General features: G+C 38.1%; 2 protein-coding genes across 3 annotated transcripts; both read right to left on the bottom strand.

Annotated features, from left to right (window-relative positions):
* Positions 1–2,776: 2,776 nt before the first annotated feature.
* On the bottom strand, positions 2,777–15,595 carry LOC100242521 (uncharacterized). Of its 2 annotated transcripts, XM_002277874.4 has the most exons (12): positions 15,463–15,595; positions 14,737–14,826; positions 14,125–14,322; positions 13,902–14,026; positions 13,515–13,636; positions 13,315–13,397; positions 5,556–5,717; positions 4,840–4,959; positions 3,778–3,960; positions 3,363–3,457; positions 3,162–3,259; positions 2,777–3,047 (listed from the first exon to the last, which is right to left on the bottom strand). In XM_002277874.4, the coding sequence occupies exons 1-12, from the start codon at positions 15,505–15,507 to the stop codon at positions 2,944–2,946; spliced, it is 1,425 nt and encodes a 474-aa protein (XP_002277910.2). In that variant the 5' UTR covers positions 15,508–15,595; the 3' UTR covers positions 2,777–2,943. The 2 variants fall into 2 exon arrangements, with proteins under 2 accessions (XP_002277910.2, XP_019080642.1); XM_019225097.2 differs by lacking the exon at positions 5,556–5,717.
* Positions 15,596–16,373: 778 nt separating this feature from the next.
* LOC100247652 (uncharacterized) lies at positions 16,374–21,790 on the bottom strand. Its single transcript, XM_010661402.3, has 7 exons — positions 21,334–21,790; positions 19,552–20,223; positions 18,414–19,098; positions 18,237–18,337; positions 18,058–18,147; positions 17,845–17,972; positions 16,374–16,932 (listed from the first exon to the last, which is right to left on the bottom strand). Exons 2-7 carry the CDS (start codon positions 20,206–20,208, stop codon positions 16,788–16,790), a joined length of 1,806 nt encoding a protein of 601 aa, XP_010659704.1. The 5' UTR covers positions 20,209–20,223; positions 21,334–21,790; the 3' UTR covers positions 16,374–16,787.
* Positions 21,791–22,410: the final 620 nt, after the last annotated feature.

The raw sequence follows: 22,410 nt of genomic DNA, 5'->3' as shown, positions 1-22,410 counted from the left end.
ATAATGCTTTTAAAAAAAAAAATTTAGTGTAAAACCTGTTTTTTTTTAAAAAAATAAAATAAAAGTTTGACAAAATTTATGTAACACTTTTAAAATTTTGAAAAATTAGTTATAATGCTTTATAGAAAAATACAAAATGCATTTAATAATGTTTTTTAGAAGTATTTTTTTTAGAAGTGTTTTTGAAAAAATTATTTGTCAAATATTTTTAAGTGGTTTTTCAATATTACAAGTGATTTTTTAGATTTAAAAAAATGTTTCTTAAATTTTACCGAGCATCTAATTTTTTTTTTTTTTTAATTTTAAACTAAAAATGCTTTATAAAATTATTATTAAATATTTTTATTAAAAATACTCCGAGTAAACACATTATCCAACGGCTCTTTTAGACTTATTTTGAAATTATACTTAAAAATATATATTTTTTCAAATGATTTTCTTACGCTAAAATCACATTTTCTATCCAACAAACTAAAAAAAAACTGCAAAACATGGACCAAATGATAATTTTAAATAATAATTTGAAAAGAAAGTCAAAATGAATATTTTAATGGGAGAAGGCAATTAAACCAAAACTTTTCTTATTAAACTTAGAGAAGAGTTTTTTTTTTTCTTCAAAAGTCAATTCAAATAGGGTCATAATTATTTTTGTTGTACAATTCAATTTATATTTTGAATAAATTGCTTCTAATAAGGACAATGCTACCTATATCAAAATTTTTATTATCACTTTTATCAGCTATTTATATGATCCATATATATATTAAGCTATTCTAATGAACTAAAAAGATTTTTATTAAAGATAATTTTTTTTATTAATTTCAAAAAAAATTATTAAATAAATATTACATGGCATTGGATTAAAAGTTATATTTGGTCATTAAGCACTAGCTGTAATGTCTAAAAAACTACAAATTATGGAAAGTCCCTTATGGATCTCAATAATTAGTTAATTAGAAGATAAAGAAAAAAGGAAAAGAAAAAAAAAATGGAGCTATCAAGTACCATTGATGGTGTCCTTTGTCAACACCCAGAAAATGTTCACGCTTGAGGGAAAGGAGAAACACCCAACTGCCATGATGCCATCCATAACTATCAATGATGAAGGGGCAGGTCATGGCTTCAATTCTATGGACCCCCAGTTGGATTCTTCCTCGAAAATTTGAACGGCCTAAAGGCAAAAAAGGAACAATCTCCCTTCATGGTGGAGAGAAGTGAGGCACAATTATACCAGACTTTTCTATGACTTTCTTGGATGCCCCACTTGGGGATAATGGCTTCTCTTCCTTGAAAAAGATAAATGGCTTCCTATGCAATCTTTTTTTATAACTAGAAATCCACCCCATATATAGATGAAGCAAACTCTAGAGTTGTGCACCATCTTATGGGGATAATGGCTTCTGTCCTTTGGAAATAGAGATGGGTTCCTATGAAATCCTTCTATATATATAGTTTTTTTTCTCTAGTAAACCCATCCAACTCTTCACCACCTCAACCAGGCCTCACATCGCAACTCTTTACCACTCTTTACCACCTAAGTTAGGGCTGTAACGCGGGCTCATAGAGATTTATCTCAATTATTGAAGAAGCAAACTTCGATGTCATGGCTTCTCTCTCTTGGAAAAAGTCATGGATTCCTAAACAAGCTTTCATAATCGGAAATTCACTCGAGGGTCATTTATTCCAACCCCCAACAAAGCAAACTCTTGTGTTATGGCTACATCCCTTCCCCTAGAGCCAATATCATATGGGGCCAAACCCTTAATCTAGACCACAATATTAGAAATTTAAGGTTATGTTTGATTGGTAAAGAAATTTTAAAAAATAAAAATTGTTAAGAGAAAATAATTTTTTTTTTTGTTTGATTGTATTATGAAAAATATAAAAAGAATTAAATATATTTAAAACTAGTTAAAAATGTATACATTTTTATATTATTTAATATTTATATTGAAGTGTAAAATTAAGTTAGAAAAGTTTAAACTAACATAAAAACTATTGATCAGCTTTAAATCTATTTTTTATTTTTTTCACTTTTTTTTCCCTTCTACTTTTCATTTTTATTTTATTTTCCTTGCTTTTGTTTATCAAATTAATCAAATATAACCCATAGTTCATTGTCAAATGGCAGTACCAGTGACCTAAATACAACATTGGGGCTATATAATTCGTCTCCTACAAAGTACACCATATTAACAATGGCATAGAGGTCAGTATCAAAGCTCGAGGATGAAAAAACACACGGCCTAATTGGCTGACCTTTTGCATACCTGGTCTGAAACCTCACCCACCACCCAGAAAGAAGAAAGATTACAACGTAAACGATGAGGCAGTTGAATTTCAAGGGCTTGTTCCTAATAGTTCAGGGCACAAAGGGTTGAAAGTGACTTCATCAAATTCTACAATCCTTCATTGCTGACAAAAACTTGCACTTTGCCGGTCAGCATGATTTGATCCCACTAAAAATGAAGTGTCAACATTGTCTTGATAGCGCAATGGAAGTTCTATATCAGAAAATGTCAAATTTGGTGACGACTCTTATGTGAAACTCCGGGTATTAAAATCCTAGAAATGATGAGCCCAACCAACAGCAACTAGAGCTGGGGTCTCCTATCCACCTAACTCAAACCTAACAAAAACTTAAAGATCAGGAGTAATCTCCATCCAATTCGATAACCCAAGATTTTATTCGATGTACCATCATTGATAAGATCTCCTTTCCAGATGTGTTTTTGTTGGATCTCACAATAAAGAACACGACCTAAATCTGGTGAAGGAACTCAAAGCAAAAGAACTCTTTTTAAAACTCGATAAATATTTCAGAGATACCCCACCAAGCAGTGTTGACAACCAGAATTTTTAAGTTACCTGATTTACACCTAGGAAAGTTTGTACAGACAAAAACACTTGATAATTCAAGGCATTGTTCAATATGCAGATCCATCACTGTTTGAAGCAGTACCTTGGACGCAGTTTGCCAAGTGTGTCTGCATACCCAGATGGAGTTGCCTTGTTACAGAACACTTCATCCCATATCTTGAGTAGATCTGTTGGGAAGAATCCAAATAAGTTCAACTGTTTTCTAATTTCTATGTGATATAAAGTCCATGCAAGATTTAAACAGTGATACGTATTTTAACACGTGTAGATGAAAGACTTACCGGTTTTATCTGTAGATGAAAGACACATGATGATCATGTCAAATCTTGAAATTTTGGTTAAATTGTCTAAAAATTTGACGGCCAGGTCCATTTCTGTGCTGCACAAGATACAAACAAGAACAGCATTAGGCATCTATTAAGTTCAGATGCGAAGACCAAATATCCAACAAAAAGAAAGGAGCAGAGATTTTCTCTACTTACACGAAAAAGGTGGCAATGCACTTTATAATGTCAATTAGTATAGGAGCAGACAACGCATTCTTGAATATCTGCGGTAATGCATTTGGTGATATGGCCTAATCATACAAGAAGAAAGAATGAGGCCCAACGTGAATAAACCAATTGAAACGCTTATGAGAAATTTATTAACAATCAAAGCACTGATTTTCTAGCGATCATCCAGGAAAAAAGATGTCAATAGTTAAATTTGCCTTATACAGTGTTTATGCTGGTCAATCAAATTGATACTCATTAAATTGAGAGACAAGACCAATCGGTGCATCAACCATTTATGGATCGAGATGTTATTCATGCATACTTGAAGATCTAAATTACTATATTAGAACATCTAACACATGATTCACTTTATGACTATACCACAAGGAGAATTGCAAACCTTCAAATAGGAAGCCTGTAGGGCATGATCACCCAAAAGCCCTCGCCAAGAAACCTCAAATTGATATGCTGAATTTGGTGCTGTGATATTTTTTGCAGCTTCAACCATAGCTCGAGAAGCTGCCCGAGAAGCAAGCTCTTGTAATGATGACTTCATCTCTCGCTGGCCTGTTTTGTGATTACTCTATGAAGGATTAATGGAGAGAAAATTGTCAAGAAAAAATGAACTGACTAAAAGAAGATATAAGGAGAAAGCAAGCAAAACCAAATTCGAAAGTGCAAAATGGATGATGTCAAAGCATAAAATTGAAGATGGTGTGATGAGGATAAAACTCCCACAAGCCAGAATTGTGTAATCTCTGACTTAAGCTAAGAAAGAGGTGGAGACAATGCATAAAGAATGAAGGGAAAACTGCAACACACAAGCTGCTTTCCTTCCAATTCTCTCTCAAGTGCAAAGAAGCAAAAATTCTTTTTAAAAAAATTAATTGCAAGAGGCCCCTCTAAAACTAACAGCCTCCCCTCAAACAACAACCAAAAATTGAAAATAGAAAACAAAAGAAAGAAGAAGAAGAAAAGGCAAGTCTATCTAAGCTTATGGTCTGTTTGGCAGAATTAGAATCCATTCTCCAACTCAACAAGGATTTCCCCGCACCAGTAGGAAATTCTAGGTAAATCTATAAACCAAGAGGTCTGTTTCAACATATTAAACTAAATTTTGACAGGGTTGAAATGATCTCAGGATTGTAGATGGCATATGAAGGGAAGATGTGTGGTAACTCTAGGGTGGAATTGGAGAAAAATGTATTCCTGGTGGACAAAACTGTTTTACATCTTTTAGCCTTCTGCCAGAATACTATATCACAGATTTATTTATTTATTTTTCAACTTTTTATCCCTGTTATTCCAACATGGGAGGGGGAAAAGTAATCCTACAGGCTGCAGATAAATACTACCTTAAAACTCTTAATAGACTAAAGAAAAATTGCACCCCTTATAGATCATTTATAAATATGGAAGCACAACCAATACATATGGTGAAGCAAGGATCACATCATCTTACCATAACATCTTCCAAACCAGAATTCTGAACAGCATTTTCAAGATAACCATTCTCTTTACTTCTGTTTCCAGTTCCCTTATTTTCCGTTTCCTCCATGGATGTGGATGTGTTTGCTGGGACCTGTTCATCAGTGCCCAGTAAACAGAATTTAATTTCAGGAAAATACAATTCTGCAATAAATTGCCTACTTTGAAAACAGACCATACATTATTCCCTAAATTCAAGTGGAAAAAAGACAGAACCAGGAAATTCCAATTGGAAAGATTTTTATGACACAACAGAAAACAATTTTCCTTATCCACATGATAAATCTTTTCTTCCCCTGCCTCTCCTTCTCCTTGTCATTTTTAGGTGTTGATCAAATCTAGTTAATTCATTCCAATCCTGGAAGAAAAATAATTACTTGAGTTACTGGCACAACTTCCCATCATTCTACCGCCAACCTTTAGGCATGCAATGCTGTAGCAACAAAGTATAATAACATAGAATTGGGGCAAAAACTACACATTAAGCACAGGGAAGTAAGCTTATGTACACTTTTCCCTCTCTGCCAAGTTCTTCATCATATTTTAGGCAACTTGATTAGCCATAACAGGAAGTCATTCAATTAATCATGTGAATTGACTGATCTACTTTTTTTGTTCTCTTCTTTTTTTGGGGAGTGATCCATAAAAGACAACAACAATAAGAGGGGGAATAACTCCACTCTTGGATACCATGAAACGATCTTGAATTGCAGCCTCTCCTGCCCCTTGAGAACTACTTGAGATGGAACGTACTCCCTGAGTGTCTGCATTCACTTCCACCACTGACTTTCCCACTTTCTGCAGTCCTTGTACAGAGCTTTTCAGTGCTCCAGATGCCTTCTGAAGAATCTCCTGCAAAGAAGTTGGTCCTCATGAACTTCCAAAAAAATGAGATGATGTGACAAAGACACCAATTCAAGACCAAGAACCCTTTAATAATCATCCTATTGATAAGATAAGAGGGAAAAACAAAAAACAAAAGGTTGTCCTACTTGATTTAATAGGAGCTACATCCACTAATAAAGAACAAAAATAGGTGCAGGAACAAAGCCTAACTTCATCTCTCCCCACTTGCTTCTTCACTAGCTTCTCTAGATTATTCTAATCCAGCCACATTTAATCTACCTTTGTATCCAATTAATAAACCACATCTTAAATTGGTCATGCAACAATATACATTTAATCAGATTGTCATGACTGCCAAACCCTAGTATGTTTTGGATTCTGAATGGCTATGTGACAAGAACTTTTAATTCAGCCTTTGTGGCCATGCTAGACAAAACAAAACATATGTGCAGTTAAATAGCTTTGGGCACTGATAAGTCATGTAAACTTTCAGTTCACCTTGTTTTCATGTCTCTAAGTTGAGCACCATCATCCTTTTCTACATCCATGTCCTTGTTGCAAATTTGAGCATTGATAAACTACAAGGCACAACTTTGGGCCCATGTGTCAGTTACGGGCATGTGTCTAGGCATTTGATCCTTCACATTTACAAATTTTAGGATATAGGGATTCCACAGGTAGAACACTTGGATACAACTAATAAAAGGAAAAAAAATCAATTTGAAATTAATCAACAGCAAAGATATTTTTTATAAGAAATCTCTATTCTCTTTCATCATCACCTTTCTTCTCATCTCTAAATATTATTATAAAAGTTTACTTACCAACAAACTCCATTTTGACATCTTTCAAACAGCCATATCTGAATCAAAGTAGAACTCTCCAATAAGGATCCTACACTCACACCCATGTGTCGTATTAACACAGGTATGTTGGACAAAGTTTGAGAGTCCAGGTATCATATTTATATAAATGAAAGCTAACTTAAAAGAGGACCCATGAGCATGGATCATCTCTTGAGGTATTATAGCAAAATGGGATCCTAAAGCAGCAGGAGGAGGGGACTTGGAGAGAATGGGGTGGCTGATGGCGAGTGTTTGGGGGTTAAAAGGGAAGCTAGGGTTGGCCTGGATGGATGAGGGTCGGGCCCTATTGGAGTTTGAAAAGGCGACAGAAGCTAGGAAAACACTCGATGGTGGAGCCAGGTTGGTGGGGGGGATTCAAGTTGATCTGAAGTTGTGGAGCCCGTGCTATGGGTGTTTGGAAGAAGGGGATTTAGAAGAGGAAGTATGGGTGAGGGTAAAAGGACTGCCACTGTCGTTATGGACGCCTAGTATCTTGCGAAGGGTAGGAGATGAGTGCGGGGGCTTTGTAGCCATGGATGATCTGACTAAGAGAATGGAAGACCTCCGATGGGCGAGGATTTTGGTGAAGACGAAAAGAGGTGAGTGGCCAAGCTCGATAGAAATTGGGGTTGACAAGACCACATATCTCCTACCGATGTGGTGGGAAGCAACACCGTTGATCAGAAAGAAGACGGAGGACTGTCGGAGTGCAGAAGGTCGTGAGGAAGGGAATGACGGAGGTGCACGCATTGCCCGGCGAGTGGAGGAGTGGGGCAGCGCAGGCCTCGAGGCTCTGCTTCGGTCAGATGATGTGATGGATGGGCAGCCGGATGGGAAGGGTAGGGTCTTGTCGGGGGGCCGGATCCAATTCGGGTCTTTGCTCCGAGAGTTAGAGGATGGGGCGGATGAGGGGTCGAACCCGAGTGGGCCTAATGGATCTAATGTGAGCCTTAGTCTTAGGAGGGACGGGGGGCCTAGCCAATTCCAATATATGGATCAGGTGCGTCAAAAGTAGTTAGCAGTGATGGGCTTGGGCCGAAGGGCAGTCCGAAAGGCCCAAAAGGCAAAGAGAAAGTCTTAGAGGAGAGATATGGGCCACGAGCTGGGTCATCTATGGACCAAAGAGTGTATAGTGGGCCGTCTTCGAGCGGGCTATAGGAGAAGGGGGCACCGCGAGGTGGGCCGCCATAGAGAATAGGCCCGAGCAAGCCTAATTCAAGCCCGTTGGAGGCCTTGGCTCAATCTGGGCTGCTTGGTGATGCCAACATCGAGTTAGAATTTCTAAGAGTAAGGGAGATGGAAACTGAGATCGCTCAGAAGGCCAATACACTCGAGGAGGTGGTGGACAGTGCCCTCCAGAATGAAGTTATGAGGTATGAGGCCTTATCATTCTCAGGGGGTTTATGGGTATCCGGGAATTCTTCTTCTTCTTCTATGCTTTCTCTTGGTTGGACTCCAGAGGGGGAGTTCTTTGACCATTCTGGGGAATTTAGGGAGAGCTGCCAAAATGATAGAGCTTCTCAAGGGCAAGAGGCAGATGGTACTAGGGCGAATGGTAGTGATTGTTGGGAGCTGGTTGAATTCAAAGGATCCCTAGCAACGGCAAGGGAGCAGGAGGGGGGGTCTTCACAGAATGAGATTCAAGATGAAAGGGGGGAAGAGGACCTGGATTGGCAAGAAAGTAGCCTAGCAAGATTTAGCCATTTCCTAGGTTTTTCGACTGATGGGCTGGAGAAGGAGATTTTAAATTTTCTGGCTAAAATCAGGAAAAGAAGGGAAAAGATTCATAGTAAAGGATTATTGGAAAAATCGAGGTTTGAAAGGGAGCTAAAGAGGTTGGAGTGCTCAGTGAATTATGAGGGGGATGGCAAAAAGAAAGGCCCTATTCAGGGCAAAGGGGTGCAGATGGTGATTGTTTAATGAATCTCAAATTGTTAAGTTGGAATGTAAGGGGGGTGAACGAAAGTACGAAAAGGAAGGTTATTAAGTCGGTTTTTAGGAAGCAGAAGGTGGATCTCTTTTGCATCCAGGAGACAAAAATTCAGATTATGACTGATAGGGTGGTGAGAAGTTTAGGGACGGGTAGATTTTTAGATTGGAAGGTCTTGAATGCATGTGGCACGGCTGGGGGTATGCTGATCTGCTGGGATAAAAGAGCTCTGAAGTTGCTGGAGTGGGAGGTGGGCCAGTTCTCTTTATCCTGCAAATTCAGGACAATGGAGAATGGGGTGATTTGGGCTTTTACGGGGGTTTTCGACCCGTTCACTAGACTTGAAAGAGAGTGGCTGTGGGAAGAAGTAGGGGCAATAAGAGGAATCTGGGAGGGGCCTTGGTGTCTAGGTGGTGATTTCAACATTACTCTGGCTCAAGGTGAGAGAAGCAGGCAAGGGAGAATAACTTTAGCTATGAGGAGGTTTGCGGAAGTTGTAGATGATCTAGGCCTAGTGGACCTCCAATTGCAAGGGGGTGCATTCACGTGGACTGGGGGGCTGAATAACATGTCAAGGGCTCGTCTAGATAGATTTTTGGTCTCTCCTTGCTGGCTTGATCAGTTCAGTAGGGTGAGTCAGCGGAGGCTTCCCAGGCCGATTTCAGACCACTTTCCAGTTTTACTTGAGGAGGGTAGTTGGAGGAGAGGGCCTGCCCCCTTCAGATTCGAAAATATGTGGTTCAAAGTCGAGGGGTTTAAGGATTTAATCCGGAGTTGGTGGCAGGGTATAGAGGTAAGGGGAAGTGCCAGTTTTAGATTATCGGCGAAATTGAAGGAGCTGAAGCAAAAGCTGAAAGTTTGGAATAGGGAGGAGTTTGGTAATCTGGAAAGCAACAAGGAGGCTGCGATTCAGCAAGTGGAGTATTGGGACAGAGTAGAGGAGGAAAGGAGCTTGTCAATGGAGGAATTAGCTTGCAAGAAGGATGCCAAGAAGGATTATGCCAAGTGGGTTGATCTGGAAGAAACTCACTGGAGGCAGGCATCTAGGGAACTTTGGTTGAAGGCAGGTGATAGGAATACGAGGTATTTCCACCGAATGACGTCTGCCCATAGGAGAGTTAATCACATGGATAGAATTAAAATTAATGGGATCAGACTGACAGAGGAGCGGGAAATCAAAGAGGGGGTAGTAAATGCTTTTAAGCAGCAATTTTCCGAAAGTTCGGGGTGGAAGGCGAACATTGGAAGTCTCTCTTTTAATCAAATTTGTGTGCAAGAGGCAGAGATGCTGGAGGCCCCCTTCTCTGAGGGTGAAGTCTAGTCAGCCCTGATGGAAATGAATGGGGATAAAGCCCCAGGTCCTGACGGGTTCTCTGTTTTCTTTTGGCAATGCTGTTGGGATTTCGTCAAGGAGGAAATTCTGGAGATGTTTAAGGAGTTCCATGACCAGAATACGTTCCTCAAGAGTATTAACAATACCTTTCTGGTGCTGATTCCGAAAAAAGGAGGGGCTGAGGATTTTGGAGATTTTAGGCCTATCAGCCTTTTGGGGGGCCTCTATAAGCTGCTGGCAAAGGTGTTGGCCAACAGGCTTAAGAAAGTTATAGATAAGGTAGTTTCCCATTATCAGAACGCGTTTGTTAAGGGTAGGCAGATTCTTAACGCTTCTCTAATAGCAAATGAAGTGATTGACAACTGGAATAAGAAGGGGGACAAGGGGGTTATCTGCAAGTTAGATATAGAGAAGGCCTATGATAGCATTAATTGGCAATTCCTCTTGAAAGTAATGAAAAAAATGGGATTTGGCGCTAAGTGGCTGAGGTGGATGTGGTGGTGTATCTCCACAGCTAAATTTTCAGTTATGGTGAACGGAACGCCAGCTGGATTCTTTTCCAGTTCTAAAGGGCTGCGTCAAGGAGATCCCCTGTCCCCTTACCTTTTTGTCATGGGGATGGAGGTGCTAAGCGTCCTAATCAGAAGGGCTATGGAAGGGGGTTTCATCTCAGGGTGCAAAATTCAGCGTGACAGAGGACGGGCTGTCCACATTGCTCATTTGCTCTTCGCCGATGACACTATTGTCTTTTGCGAGGCAAAGAAGGAGTACTTAACGAATTTAAGTTGGATCTTGTTCTGGTTTGAAGCCGCGTCCGGGTTGAGAATTAACTTGACTAAAAGCGAGGTAATTCCAGTAGGGGAGGTGCAAAGGATAGAGGAGATGGCTGTGGAGTTAGGTTGTAGGGTGGGGCAGCTTCCGTCTGCGTATTTGGGGCTGCCGCTGGGGGTGCCTAATAAGGCTGCATATGGATGGGATGGGGTAGAAGAGAAAATGAGAAGGAGGCTTGCTCTTTGGAAGAGCCAATATATCTCAAAGGGTGGGAGAATCACTCTAATTAAAAGCACTATGGGTAGTATGCCAGTATACCAGATGTCGTTATTCCGTATGCCCATTTCTATGGTTAGAAGATTAGAAAAATTGCAAAGAGACTTCTTATGGGGGGGGGGGGGTCTCATGGAGAGGAAAACTCATCTGGTTAAGTGGGATGTGGTGTGTGGGGATAAGGAGAATGGGGGGTTGGGAATAAGGAAGTTTACTATCATGAATAAAGCGCTTCTTGGCAAGTGGACTTGGAGATTCGCTTCGGATAAGGAGGCCCTTTGGAAGCATGTGCTGGAAGCTAAGTATGGTCAGGAGGATTATGGTTGGAGGACCAAAAAGGCTGTGGGTGCGTGTGGTGTGGGGGTGTGGAAGGAGATCTTAAAGGAAGCTGGCTGGTGCTGGGACAAAATGGGGTTCAAGGTGGGGAAAGGTAATAAAATCAGCTTCTGGACTGATGTGTGGTGCGGGGATTCAGCGCTGTCCCAAAGGTTCCCGCATCTCTATATCTTGGCAGCCAACAGAAATGCAAAGGTTGAAGACCTGTGGGACCAGAATGCTGGGGAAGGAGGCTGGAATTTGTGTTTTATAAGGGATTTCAATGATTGGGAGGTGGAGTTGGTAGGTGAGTTGCTCCAAGCGTTGAGAGGAGTTAGGATAACTTGGGAGGATGACTCTGTTTTTTGGAAAGGAGGGGGAAGTGGGCAGTTTAGAGTGAAAGATGCGTACAGCTGGCTGGATAGGTCTATGGAGGTCAACTTTCCGAAAAACAAGATTTGGGTGGGAAGAGTCCCAACTAAAATAATGTTTTTCACGTGGGAAGCGACTTGGGGAAAGATCTTGACTCTTGATAGGCTCCAAAGAAGAGGTTGGCAGCTCCCGAATAGGTGTTTTTTGTGTGCTTGCGAAGCGGAAAGCGTGGATCACTTACTTATTCATTGTACAGTGGCTAGAGAGCTTTGGGATTTAGTGTTGGGCTTAGTTGGGGTCAAGTGGGTGTTCCCTAATACTGTAAAGGAGGTTTTATATAGTTGGGGGGGGGGGGGGGGTTCTTTTGTGGGGAAAAAAAAGAAAAAATTTTGGAATTCCATTCCGTTATTTATTTTTTGGACGGTTTGGAAGGAAAGGAATAGGTTACCCTTTAGGGGGGGAGGGGGTCTTAGCAATTCAGAGGTTTAAATATTCTTTTGTTTGTAATATTTGGGGTTGGGCTAAATTGTATATGGAAGAGGAGCCGCATTCCCTTTTAGATTTCCTGGAGTGGATTGCCTCCAGTTGAGGGGTGGTTTGTTTTCTGGTGTTTCTGTTTGTTTTTGGCTTTGTTGCCTGGTATACGTCCTGCATACGTTGGGGTTTTTTAGCCTCTTTAATGAATTGTGCTTGCTTATAAAAAAAAAATAGCATACAAAATGAAAGCCAACTTAAAAAGGAGGACCCATTGGAATGGATCACCAAATTATTAAGATAACTACTTGACATGTATTTGTGGACGTATCAAATGAATCGAGTGACATTAGTGACACTAGAGAAATAGGCATATTCTTCAGAAGGGGTATTCTTCAGAATAATTGATGATCACCTGATAGGCTTCATGAATTACATAAGTAGATCAACTGCAGTGTACAACTTGAAATAGAAGGTCTTGATCTACACAAAGTGAGGTCCTAAGTTGAAAAATTAACTCCATCACATCACCTGGAATGATAAATTCTGTCTTCTAGTAGAAGAATGAAGTTAAAGATTGTATCACAACCTCCACAACTTAATTCAAACCAATAGCTTTAGTGATCTAACTAGGTCCCTTACTACTGACATAATCACTTAATAATCTTTACATTTTTATCGTTACCTTTTTCAGTGTCAGATGAATGTTTTTCCTGCATCAATAACCCTACCTTTAAGGAGACTAGCCAAGACATGTTTCCCAACCAATTTATGCGATTGTAGTTACATGAAATGAAACTGAATCTTGTCAATACATAGGAAGTGGAGGACATTTCAATGAGACTAACTAAAAAGACAGCTACTAATATATCTTGCTATCAATAAAGAAGTTGGGATGGGAGTGGAGAATCAAATGAGATCCCAAAAATACAAATAACATTTCATCAGTTCAAGAGCCCCAGCAAAGCTTAGTATAGCTTGATCTTGGATCACTTAGAAAGGGCCTACCTTTAGGAGAGGAAGAGAGAGAAAGAGAGCTTTATCAACAGTCCTAACACATGTAGAGGCGGAAAGAGAGCTTTTTCAATGGACTGATTCAAATATCTAATCACAATTTTTGATCAAGAATTCACAAATTTTGAAATGAGTCTCAGTGTTTCAGGATATGCACAACATCTTATAAGAATAATGTCTACATGCACATTAATATTCCTGCAAGAGGCCTACAAATAGGTATAATGTCAAAAACTAAAAGTAACAACATGGGAAGCTAAATGGTAAAAATTTCACCTTCTCATACAAAGATTTGGCCTCAGCATACTGTTTCTTGATTTCTTGGTTCTGAGGTTCCAACCGCAGGGCAAACTCAGCATCTGCAGTTAGCTATATTTATTATCATCAGACAAATCAACATTACCAAAATGATCAGAAAAGGAAGCATATCTATAACAATTCCAAAATAATAAGGTATATTTCAGAGTGTAATATACCCTCAGTGGCTTCTTTAAATTTCCCAAGTTCTTTTCTGGCTGTTGCTCGGCGTGAGTACGCCTTTATGTAGCGATCATCTAAATTTAAGGCCTCCATACAGTCATCTTCAGCTTCTCGGAATCTAATTGACAAGAAAAAGGAAAAAAATAAAAATAAAAACACCAATATTTCAGGTCTCATATGGATCAATAGCAAGCATTACCATCTTTGGCTGTTAAATCAATGCATATAAACACAAACAGAAAGATAAAGACCCTGAATGTTTCTGATAATCGGGAAATGAGCAAATATAAAATTTCATAAGCATAAGAAAATTTTGACTTGGGAGAATATTCCATCCACAGCATGTTTCTTAAATATAGCAATGTGTGCCTTATCAAACTTGCCTCTTGATTTTGATATAGGCCATTGCCCTATTTGCATAAGCCACAGCTGTTGGTAATAAGGCAATACTTCTTGAGTAGCAGTCAATTGCTTCCTTAAATTTCCTCTGCTTAAAATACTCGTTGCCCTGAAAGGTGTGATAGATTGCAGACTTAGCATCCAGCTTGACCTAGCTGTGGTACAGCCGCAATCACAAATAAAACATATTTACAAGAAAAATCATACCAGTTCTTTCTCAGAAGCAGCATCAGGCAAGCTCTCTTCAGTCATGAAACTACTTGATATACGGCTAATGGCATCATGATTTCTAGAGTACTCGTGTTGTCTTGTGTCACTTCTTGATTGGCCTAGTCTCAAGCTAACTCCAGGACTGCTAGAAAGTTTACTAGAGTGCTTCACATTTCCTCTTGCTGTAGGGACATCCTGTAACCAGATATCTCTTACTATAAGAAATTGAAGTCTTGAAACATTGACCCAAGAGCAGATAACAGCCTACTGGAAACAAGAAGGACATATATTTATAAACATAATGCATCTTAATTATAATGTAAGGACTTTCTAAGATGCACAACTTAATGAAAAAGAATCCTTACATCTATGTAAATTGTAAATGACATCCAGGAAACATATCGAATATGAAAGTTACAATTTGCATGTGTGACTGCTTAAGCAAATGAGAAACTGATGAACGAACATAGGAGATAGAAGGAAAACTGATTAATATTCAATAGTCATCTTCACAATCAACTAAATTTTCTGCATACCCACTTCTGATTTACAAATGTGAATCTTGCAAAAAATATTACATGATTAAGGTTTAAACAGGACCAAAGTCACCTTTTCCTCAGCCTGCGCTTTCATTTTCTTGTCTTTCTCCTTGAGAGAAAGTTCCCAATCTTGCAAGTCAGTCAAAAATCCTTGGAAATCCTGAAGGTCAGAACAACACCAAAATTCAGATAAACAAGAAACATGAAGTCTACATTTCCATAAATCATTTATACTCATGTTTGTTTTTCATGTAAACTGTAGGTGCTGTGATATTTCATAGAAAAAAGAAAGACAATTATAGGAAAATGTTGAAAATTACTTAAAAACTTTCCATTCTCATACAAATTCAGCATTTTCCTTTCCTTTATCCGTTAGAAAATCCCACGGAAATTCAAGTCGCTTTTTTTTTCCTTAAGAACTTTAAATTCCGTACTTGTCCAAAGTTTTCTCAGCAACCAAACGGGCATTAGATAACCAACAAAGCTTGAAACTTCAATATAGCAGATAAAAATGATTTCATTTTCTTAGATTTTAATTTCCACGCTTTCTCAGCAACCAAACAATCCTTCAAAGTAAAACAAACCATACAAAACACACTATAAATGCTTGAAATATAGAATCACACATATAAAAATACAATTTTATTCCAAAATTTCAAAATTCAAGATAAAAGCTCATAAATTTCGAGTGGCAATGAATACCAAAAACCCTAAACCGGCGAATCAATCCAAAGGGTTAGCCCCTGAACAGTTTAAGATATGAAGACTAACACAAATGACGAGAAGAGGAAGGTACCAGAGCTTGATCACGGGCGTGCTTGCTCGGAAACCTAGTCGCCATTGACACACTCCGCCAGCACCGGCGACGACCTTCTACAATCGGCGGTAACGATGGCAGTGCCTTAATCGCTTCAGTGAAGAAAAATAAAATATATAAATATATATATGCTACATTAAGCATGAGAAAAGTATAAATGGGCCGAGCCCAGGCCGAAGCCCAATATTGACTTCATGGGATGAATGACTTGTTCGTGGGCCCAAGTCCAAACCTATATCATATATACAATCTATTTCAACAAATAGCCTAATAGTAATATAGATATGATGTCTTGAAAATAAGGATTTCTTTACTAATATATTTTTAAAAATAATTCTTAGAAATTAATTTTTGAAAATAGTTTTTAAAAATAGTAAAAATTTTGTTTGAAAACTCAATTGTGAAAAATAGTTTCATTTTTTATGTTTTAGAGTAAAAATATGATAAAAATCAAATGAAATTTGTTCTGAAAAAACACTTGACAAATGATTCTCTTAAATAAATTATTAAAGAAAACACTTTCATTAAAAACAATTTGAATAAAAACACGATCAAATTGCAAGAAGCTCCAAATTTTTGTTTATATGTGGTGTTTAGACGCTATCTACAACAACCTTTTTTAACCCACAAGATTACACTAAATTGAATAAAAATACTGTCAAATGCACTCTAATAAAAATAGTAAGGATTAAATAAAGAGAGGTTTGTAACCAAACATTAAGGTGACATTATTTTTTTTAAAATAGAATCCTTCATACAAAAATGGAAAAACTACCTTATGCTTAAATCTCTTTACAAATTTTTTATAATAATTATTACATTTTATATAAAATTTATTATTAAAAAAAAACACACACACGCGCGCGCTCGTCCAAACCTGCTCCAAATGCTTCTAATGAGAGTGGTACTACTTAAAATAGTTATGAATAAGAATGTTTTTAACACACTTTTGACAGAATTTACAAGTCAAAGTCACAAAAGGCAGCAGAATTTGCAAACCAAAGTCACGAAAGGCAGAATTTGCTCTATACGAAAATGGCCAAAGGCAAGATTGCCATGACGCTTGAAAGTAAGCTAGAACCACCACATCAGTTACATTTGATATATTTGAGGTACCCAAGTTGACGACATCAAGGCTGCAATTTATGTATTTAAGCAGTGAATCAAAAACTTTGTACAGGTCTCAATGCTGAGAGATAATTATAAAGTTTGAATCGTTTCTCTGTAATTTTCAAGATATAGAAACCGTAGGAAGCAGGACTTGCAGCAGCCACCATGGCTTGAAGGGCGCCTTGTTGGCGTCTTCAACAGGCGGAGAGAGGCAGTGTCTTAGCATGGAGTGCCCTGTAGCATTGGAGGCTGCACAGAGGAAGTTTCGACTTTGAGTCCCGGTACTTGTATGGGTTCATGCACGATGGACCAGCACATTTTTCACGGGGAGGAGGATAGCTGGAAATCCACAACAACGACCATAGAGATCAGGCAAAGACATCATATGCAGGAAAAGTAGAGGATAATCTCAGTGTTATTCCATGATCCGTGTTACTATGATTGGAAGGAGTGCAACTTGAACGGCTAATCACCCACCTTGAAACCAATCAACTTTTGAATGGACTTGGGCAATCATTTCTTATACTCAAGTTGAAGTTTGGATCAAGTTTTTTCAACTTGAACTCAATTTGAGTTAGACTCGTGCTAAGATAAAGATAACCCGAGTTCAACACAAACCTGATTTAATATTTTCTTTAAATAATATTTATAATTTATATTATCATATATAATAATAGCCATTTTATTTATTAACTTTTTAGATTTTTAAGGAAAAAAAAATGTTATGTTCATTTTTATATATAAATTTATTTTCATTTTTTGTTATTATCCTGAAGGTTTATCTCATTTACTATTTAAATTTTGGTATGAACATATAGAAAAAAGTACAAAAAGCATTGCAGGCAGATTTCAAACTATATATAGCACAACCAACTTGACCAATTGGAGTGTCATCTAATCAACCCGAGTTAAAGAAAATGAGATTGAGTTGGATTTGGTTTGAGTAGCTCAAGGTTAGATGTCGGGTTGAGTTGCAGTCAAGTTGATTGTTTTTAATTTGAGTTGAGTGAGGGTTAGCCATTAACCCGATCCAACCCACCCAAGTTACAGTCCTAATTGGAAGGTTATGGGGTGTGCCTGGAGCCGAAGATCAACCTTCAACAACTACAACATAGAAGCAAGATTCTTTGGGAATCGCTTAAACAACATAATTGCATAGGCAACCCACAAGTTGCGAATAGAAATTGAAGGCTTGAAGTTTCAGATGCTATCTAAAATATAACTTTCAAATTGCAAAATGCAGATTTATACCTGCTCAGCTTGGGTTCAAATATACTTGGAAGGCCCATCTCATTAGGGAATGTGACGGTTGTGCCTGTAGGACCCATGACCCATCTGACAGTGTTTGCCGAAATTGTCAAAGCATTGGCCGCTCTCTCCTGCATTGAAGTAGGTCAGTACTGGAAAGAAAAGATTCATCATAGAGGAAAGAAATTAAGAAGCTCTTTGTGCACCAGTTGATACCTGTGCCAATTCCTCTTGCCGTTTCTTGATCTTCTCTTCTCGCTTCTTCCTACTGGAATCTTGGCCCAGTATCTTTCTAATAGCCTCGGCCTATAATATTCAATTCTCTTTCAACATCTAGGCTATCACAAGGCAATCTAATAAAGTATGATAATTTTTTTTTTAAAAAAAGGGCAAACCTCAGATTCCCTAGCTGCCTTCTCAACTTGCATTCTGCGTCTCTGAGCAGCTTCGGCTTTCTTCAGTTGCTGCTCCACTTCAGTGAGTTTCTCCTTTTGTTCTGTCAGCAACAACACTATTAGATATGAAGTATTAAAATAACTAAAATTAGATGCCATCTAGCAAGTAATGCTCACTTCTAGGTGGGGCAGGAGGCAATCCATTTGGGAACTCTATAAAATTTACACCAATACTGGCAGAAATGTCTTTGCTAGTTTGAAGGGCCCGCTGACGTGTAGTGACTGCCATTTCCCTCTTAGAATCCCCTGATGAATCCACAAACTCCTTCCTTAATTTCTTCTTCTTAGTTTCAGGCTCACCATCAGAAAGTGCCTCTTCCTCTTCCATGTAGTCGATGTCTTCATATGCTCTCCCTGACCTGGATTTCTTACTCTCTTTGCTTCCTTTCGATGAGCCAAAATCTCCCACATCAACATTGTACTGGCCATTCCCATTTCTCTTCAATACTCTTGATATCTTCCGTTGTTTCCTGCCTCCATCCTCCTCCTCGTCTTCATACTCTGCACCATAATCAGTGCTAACCTTGGATGTTTTGAGTTTTTCCAGGTATTTAATCTCTTCGTCATTATCTTCATCATCTTCCGCTCCATCTAATACGCGCTTCTTAGGAACCCGCTTGCTCTTACGAACAGGCTCGTACTTGCCTGCTTGCTTCATAGAGAAGCCTTCTTCAGGCATCTTGCCCTTCAAAGAATCCCCTTTCGCCACACTAAAACCACTTCTAGAGAAATCCTTCCATGGAACCCCTCGCAAGCCACTTCCTTTGACTGGTGGAGGTGAATTATCATCATCTGAATCATCCTGCAACGCAAATAAATGTATATAGAAAGACCCAGTAGGATTATAAAATTCATCAACAACAAAGATAGGCATATGACAATGGTAACATTCATTTAAAAGAGCCCAAACAATATTCCAAAAGAACAATTATATTGAATAATCTACTGGGCAGCAAAAAAAATGCTCAAATTCAAAATCAATCTTTGAGCTGGATAGCATTATCTAATTTGGCAAAATTTGGATTAACCATCCACTCAGTCATCTCATCTGTTACATTGGATGATCCACATTCCGCTATGAAAGATGGTAATTACAAGAGTAGTGATTTCTCCTAGCCTATTAAAAAAGGGTTAGTGATCTCTCCCCACTCGAATAAGGCTTAGATAAAAGAGCACATATGTTTAACTTGGCCCCACCAGTATGGAGCCACTGAACTGAGCCATATCAGAAATGCACAAGGGGAATTGAGAATACCTGAAGAATCAACTTCTGCCTCTGCCGAGGAGCATCCGAAGCGCGTGAAGACTTTGTAGAAGAAGACCCACCAACAGAAGCACCATCTGATGTGGACTTGGCATGAATGGTATGTGTTACACCACCAACCTTAAGCTTTACTTTTTTCAGTTTATTCTCATTTCCTAGTCCATCTACAACTGCCTCTGGCCCAGAATCACAAGTACCACTTATCATTCCACTTGTGTGTGTATCTCTAATTTTCCAATTAGCTGGGGCAAGGACCCCTTCACTGCACCTTTTGGAATCAGACCCACTATGCCTCTGCTCAGTAAGGCCTTGAAAAGAACCATTGATGGAAGCTTCATTTGATTCTCCAAATCCTCCATCTTCATTCTTGAACATCTTCTGGGTGGTTTCACCTGTGACATTAACAGATGAAGCCTTTGAACTACATTGATTGAGTTCTTTATTCCGTGAAGATGAGACATAACCAGTATTCTCATCACTTGATACTTTGCTCATATGATCAGAAGGTGGTGTTGATGACCATGATGAAACATCTCGATAATCAGAAAATGACTGTGACTCATTCCGAGGACGCCGAGATGTATTACTCCTTCTCTTCCTTGCAGTGCTGCCAATACCATTGAATCCAAAACCTCCAAAACCTTCCATAGTGGTATAAAAATGCTGCCATTGATTCCCAAAACAGAAGGGTAGATTAAATTGTTAGAAGCACATTCGAGCATATGGCAATGGGGCTACAAAGAGTAAGAGTGAAACAACTCAGAAATTTACATTGGTCACAATAATCAAAACCAAGATATAGCCACATTTTAAAGCCAAAAAAATAACTAAAAATGCAAAAATCGAACTCAGCACTAGCTGCAATATCCAAAGGTAGAATTTCTCCAGATCTACATCATATTACTGAAGTAGCAACTACATGGAAAATGAAAAATGAACAATTACATGAAAACAAAGCAATGCTAGCACATTATAATTGAAAGGAGATGCATATAAACAAAAAATCATCGCCATAGTTCCTTCCAAGAACACTGCAACACATTGGTACAAACACACAAACCCAAAAAAAGCCATTACTGAGTCAAAACAAACAACCACAAGGGGCAATAATGAAAGATCACAGATAAACCCTAGATGAAAACCAAAACTTTCTCAAGAAATCATAATAAATTCAAATACATATGATCAACACCACATCAACCTATGGAAGAGGTAAAATAGAAACGAGCAGATAAGAGATGAACCTAAAAAATGGTGAAGCTTCAACTCCATTTGGGTTTTGGAATGATGAGAGGGAATTGAAGAAAAATTATTAAATAGAATCAGAGAGGAATCAACTTGTAAGTAATCTTCAGCATTACCCTCATCTTTCCCTTTTTCTTCCGGAGATCCCAAGGAGCCAAAGCAATTTACCCACCAAAACAGCGAAAATTAGATCATATCCAATTCAAGCACCCAAAACTACATTAATCCACAAAGAAAAACAGGGCAACGGATCACACCAGAGGAAAACAATGGGAAAAAGCAAATTTTTAAGAAAGCCCAATTACCCACATCAGAAATCTTCATATAAAAAACAAATCAGAGAACAAAAACAAAGAAATAACACACTCCAACCATGCATCCACCACAGACCCATCAGAACAAGAAGCGATTTTGAAGAAAACCCAAGTACAAACACCTCACAAAACACATAAAATCGAAACACCAACATCAGAAAACCTTACAAGATCATCAGAAAATGCAGCAGGCAGACCAAAAACACCGAATTACCTTTCTGGGTCTTGCACAAAAATTCCCAAACCCTCGAGAGACAAAGCTGGAAACCCAAGAGAGAGAGAGAGAAAAAGCTCTGGAGGAGTTACTCAAATGGCTTCAATTGGGTATATGCTCGATCCGTAGCCAGATGCTGCAGCATGTTTGGAGCGAGGACCACGGGGTTAAGGTTAGGGTTAGGGTTAAGGTTAGACGAAAAGGAAGAGAAAAAGAGAGAAGAGGTGGGATAAATTTTCATCATCGTCTCTAAAATTTCACGGCTGCAGTGGTTTTGTTGGGTCACCACCATGTACCCTACTACATTGAGGTTACCCCAAGTACCCATCTCTCTATCTCTCTAGATTTCTCTCTCTTCCTTCCAAAGGCCCTCGGTCCTTCCTTCGTTTGGTGCAGGCGCGAGTGCAAGCTCATTACCATGCACCCCTTGTTTGTATTAGCCGCTTCCATTAGGGTCTTTTTTTCTCTCTTTTTCCGGAAAATATCTGATAGCTTAAAAAAGAACAGAGATTTAAATATGAAACAATAAGATTAATACTTGAGTTTACCATTTTTGGTTTCTAAAAATTTGAGGAAAAATGTAGAATAAAGAAAAAATAAATTAAAAGGTAATAAATTATTTTTATTTGTTACTTTAATTCATTTTATTTATATTAACTCATTGATATAAAAAATAAATAATTAAAAAATACTTGAGTTTTTAATTAATTTTAATTATATTTTTATATTCTTTGATATTTTTTATAAAACCTCCCATTATGAAAAAAAATCAATTTTTTTACATTTTTTTTCTTTCTTTAATATTTTTCAAGAACCAAAAATACCCTACAAGAAAATAGGAGTGAAAAAATGAAGAGAATAATTAAAGAAAAAAAAGGAAAATGAAAAATAGATATAAAATCGAAAAATTATATTTATATACCATTTCAAATCTTTTTTACTTATTTAACTCTTATATAGATTAAATAATTTAAAAATATATAATTTTTTTAATAATTTTAATTATATTTGACTTTGTTTTGTAATTTTTATTGTAAAATAAAATATAATAAAATTCCTTTACATTTTTTTTTTTTA

The sequence above is a fragment of the Vitis vinifera genome, chromosome 14 (genome assembly GCF_030704535.1).
Source record: "Vitis vinifera cultivar Pinot Noir 40024 chromosome 14, ASM3070453v1".
NCBI classification, from domain to species: Eukaryota; Viridiplantae; Streptophyta; class Magnoliopsida; order Vitales; family Vitaceae; genus Vitis; species Vitis vinifera.
The sequence above is the reverse complement of the archived record's forward strand: the minus strand, read 5'-3'. Positions and strand labels throughout refer to the sequence as shown.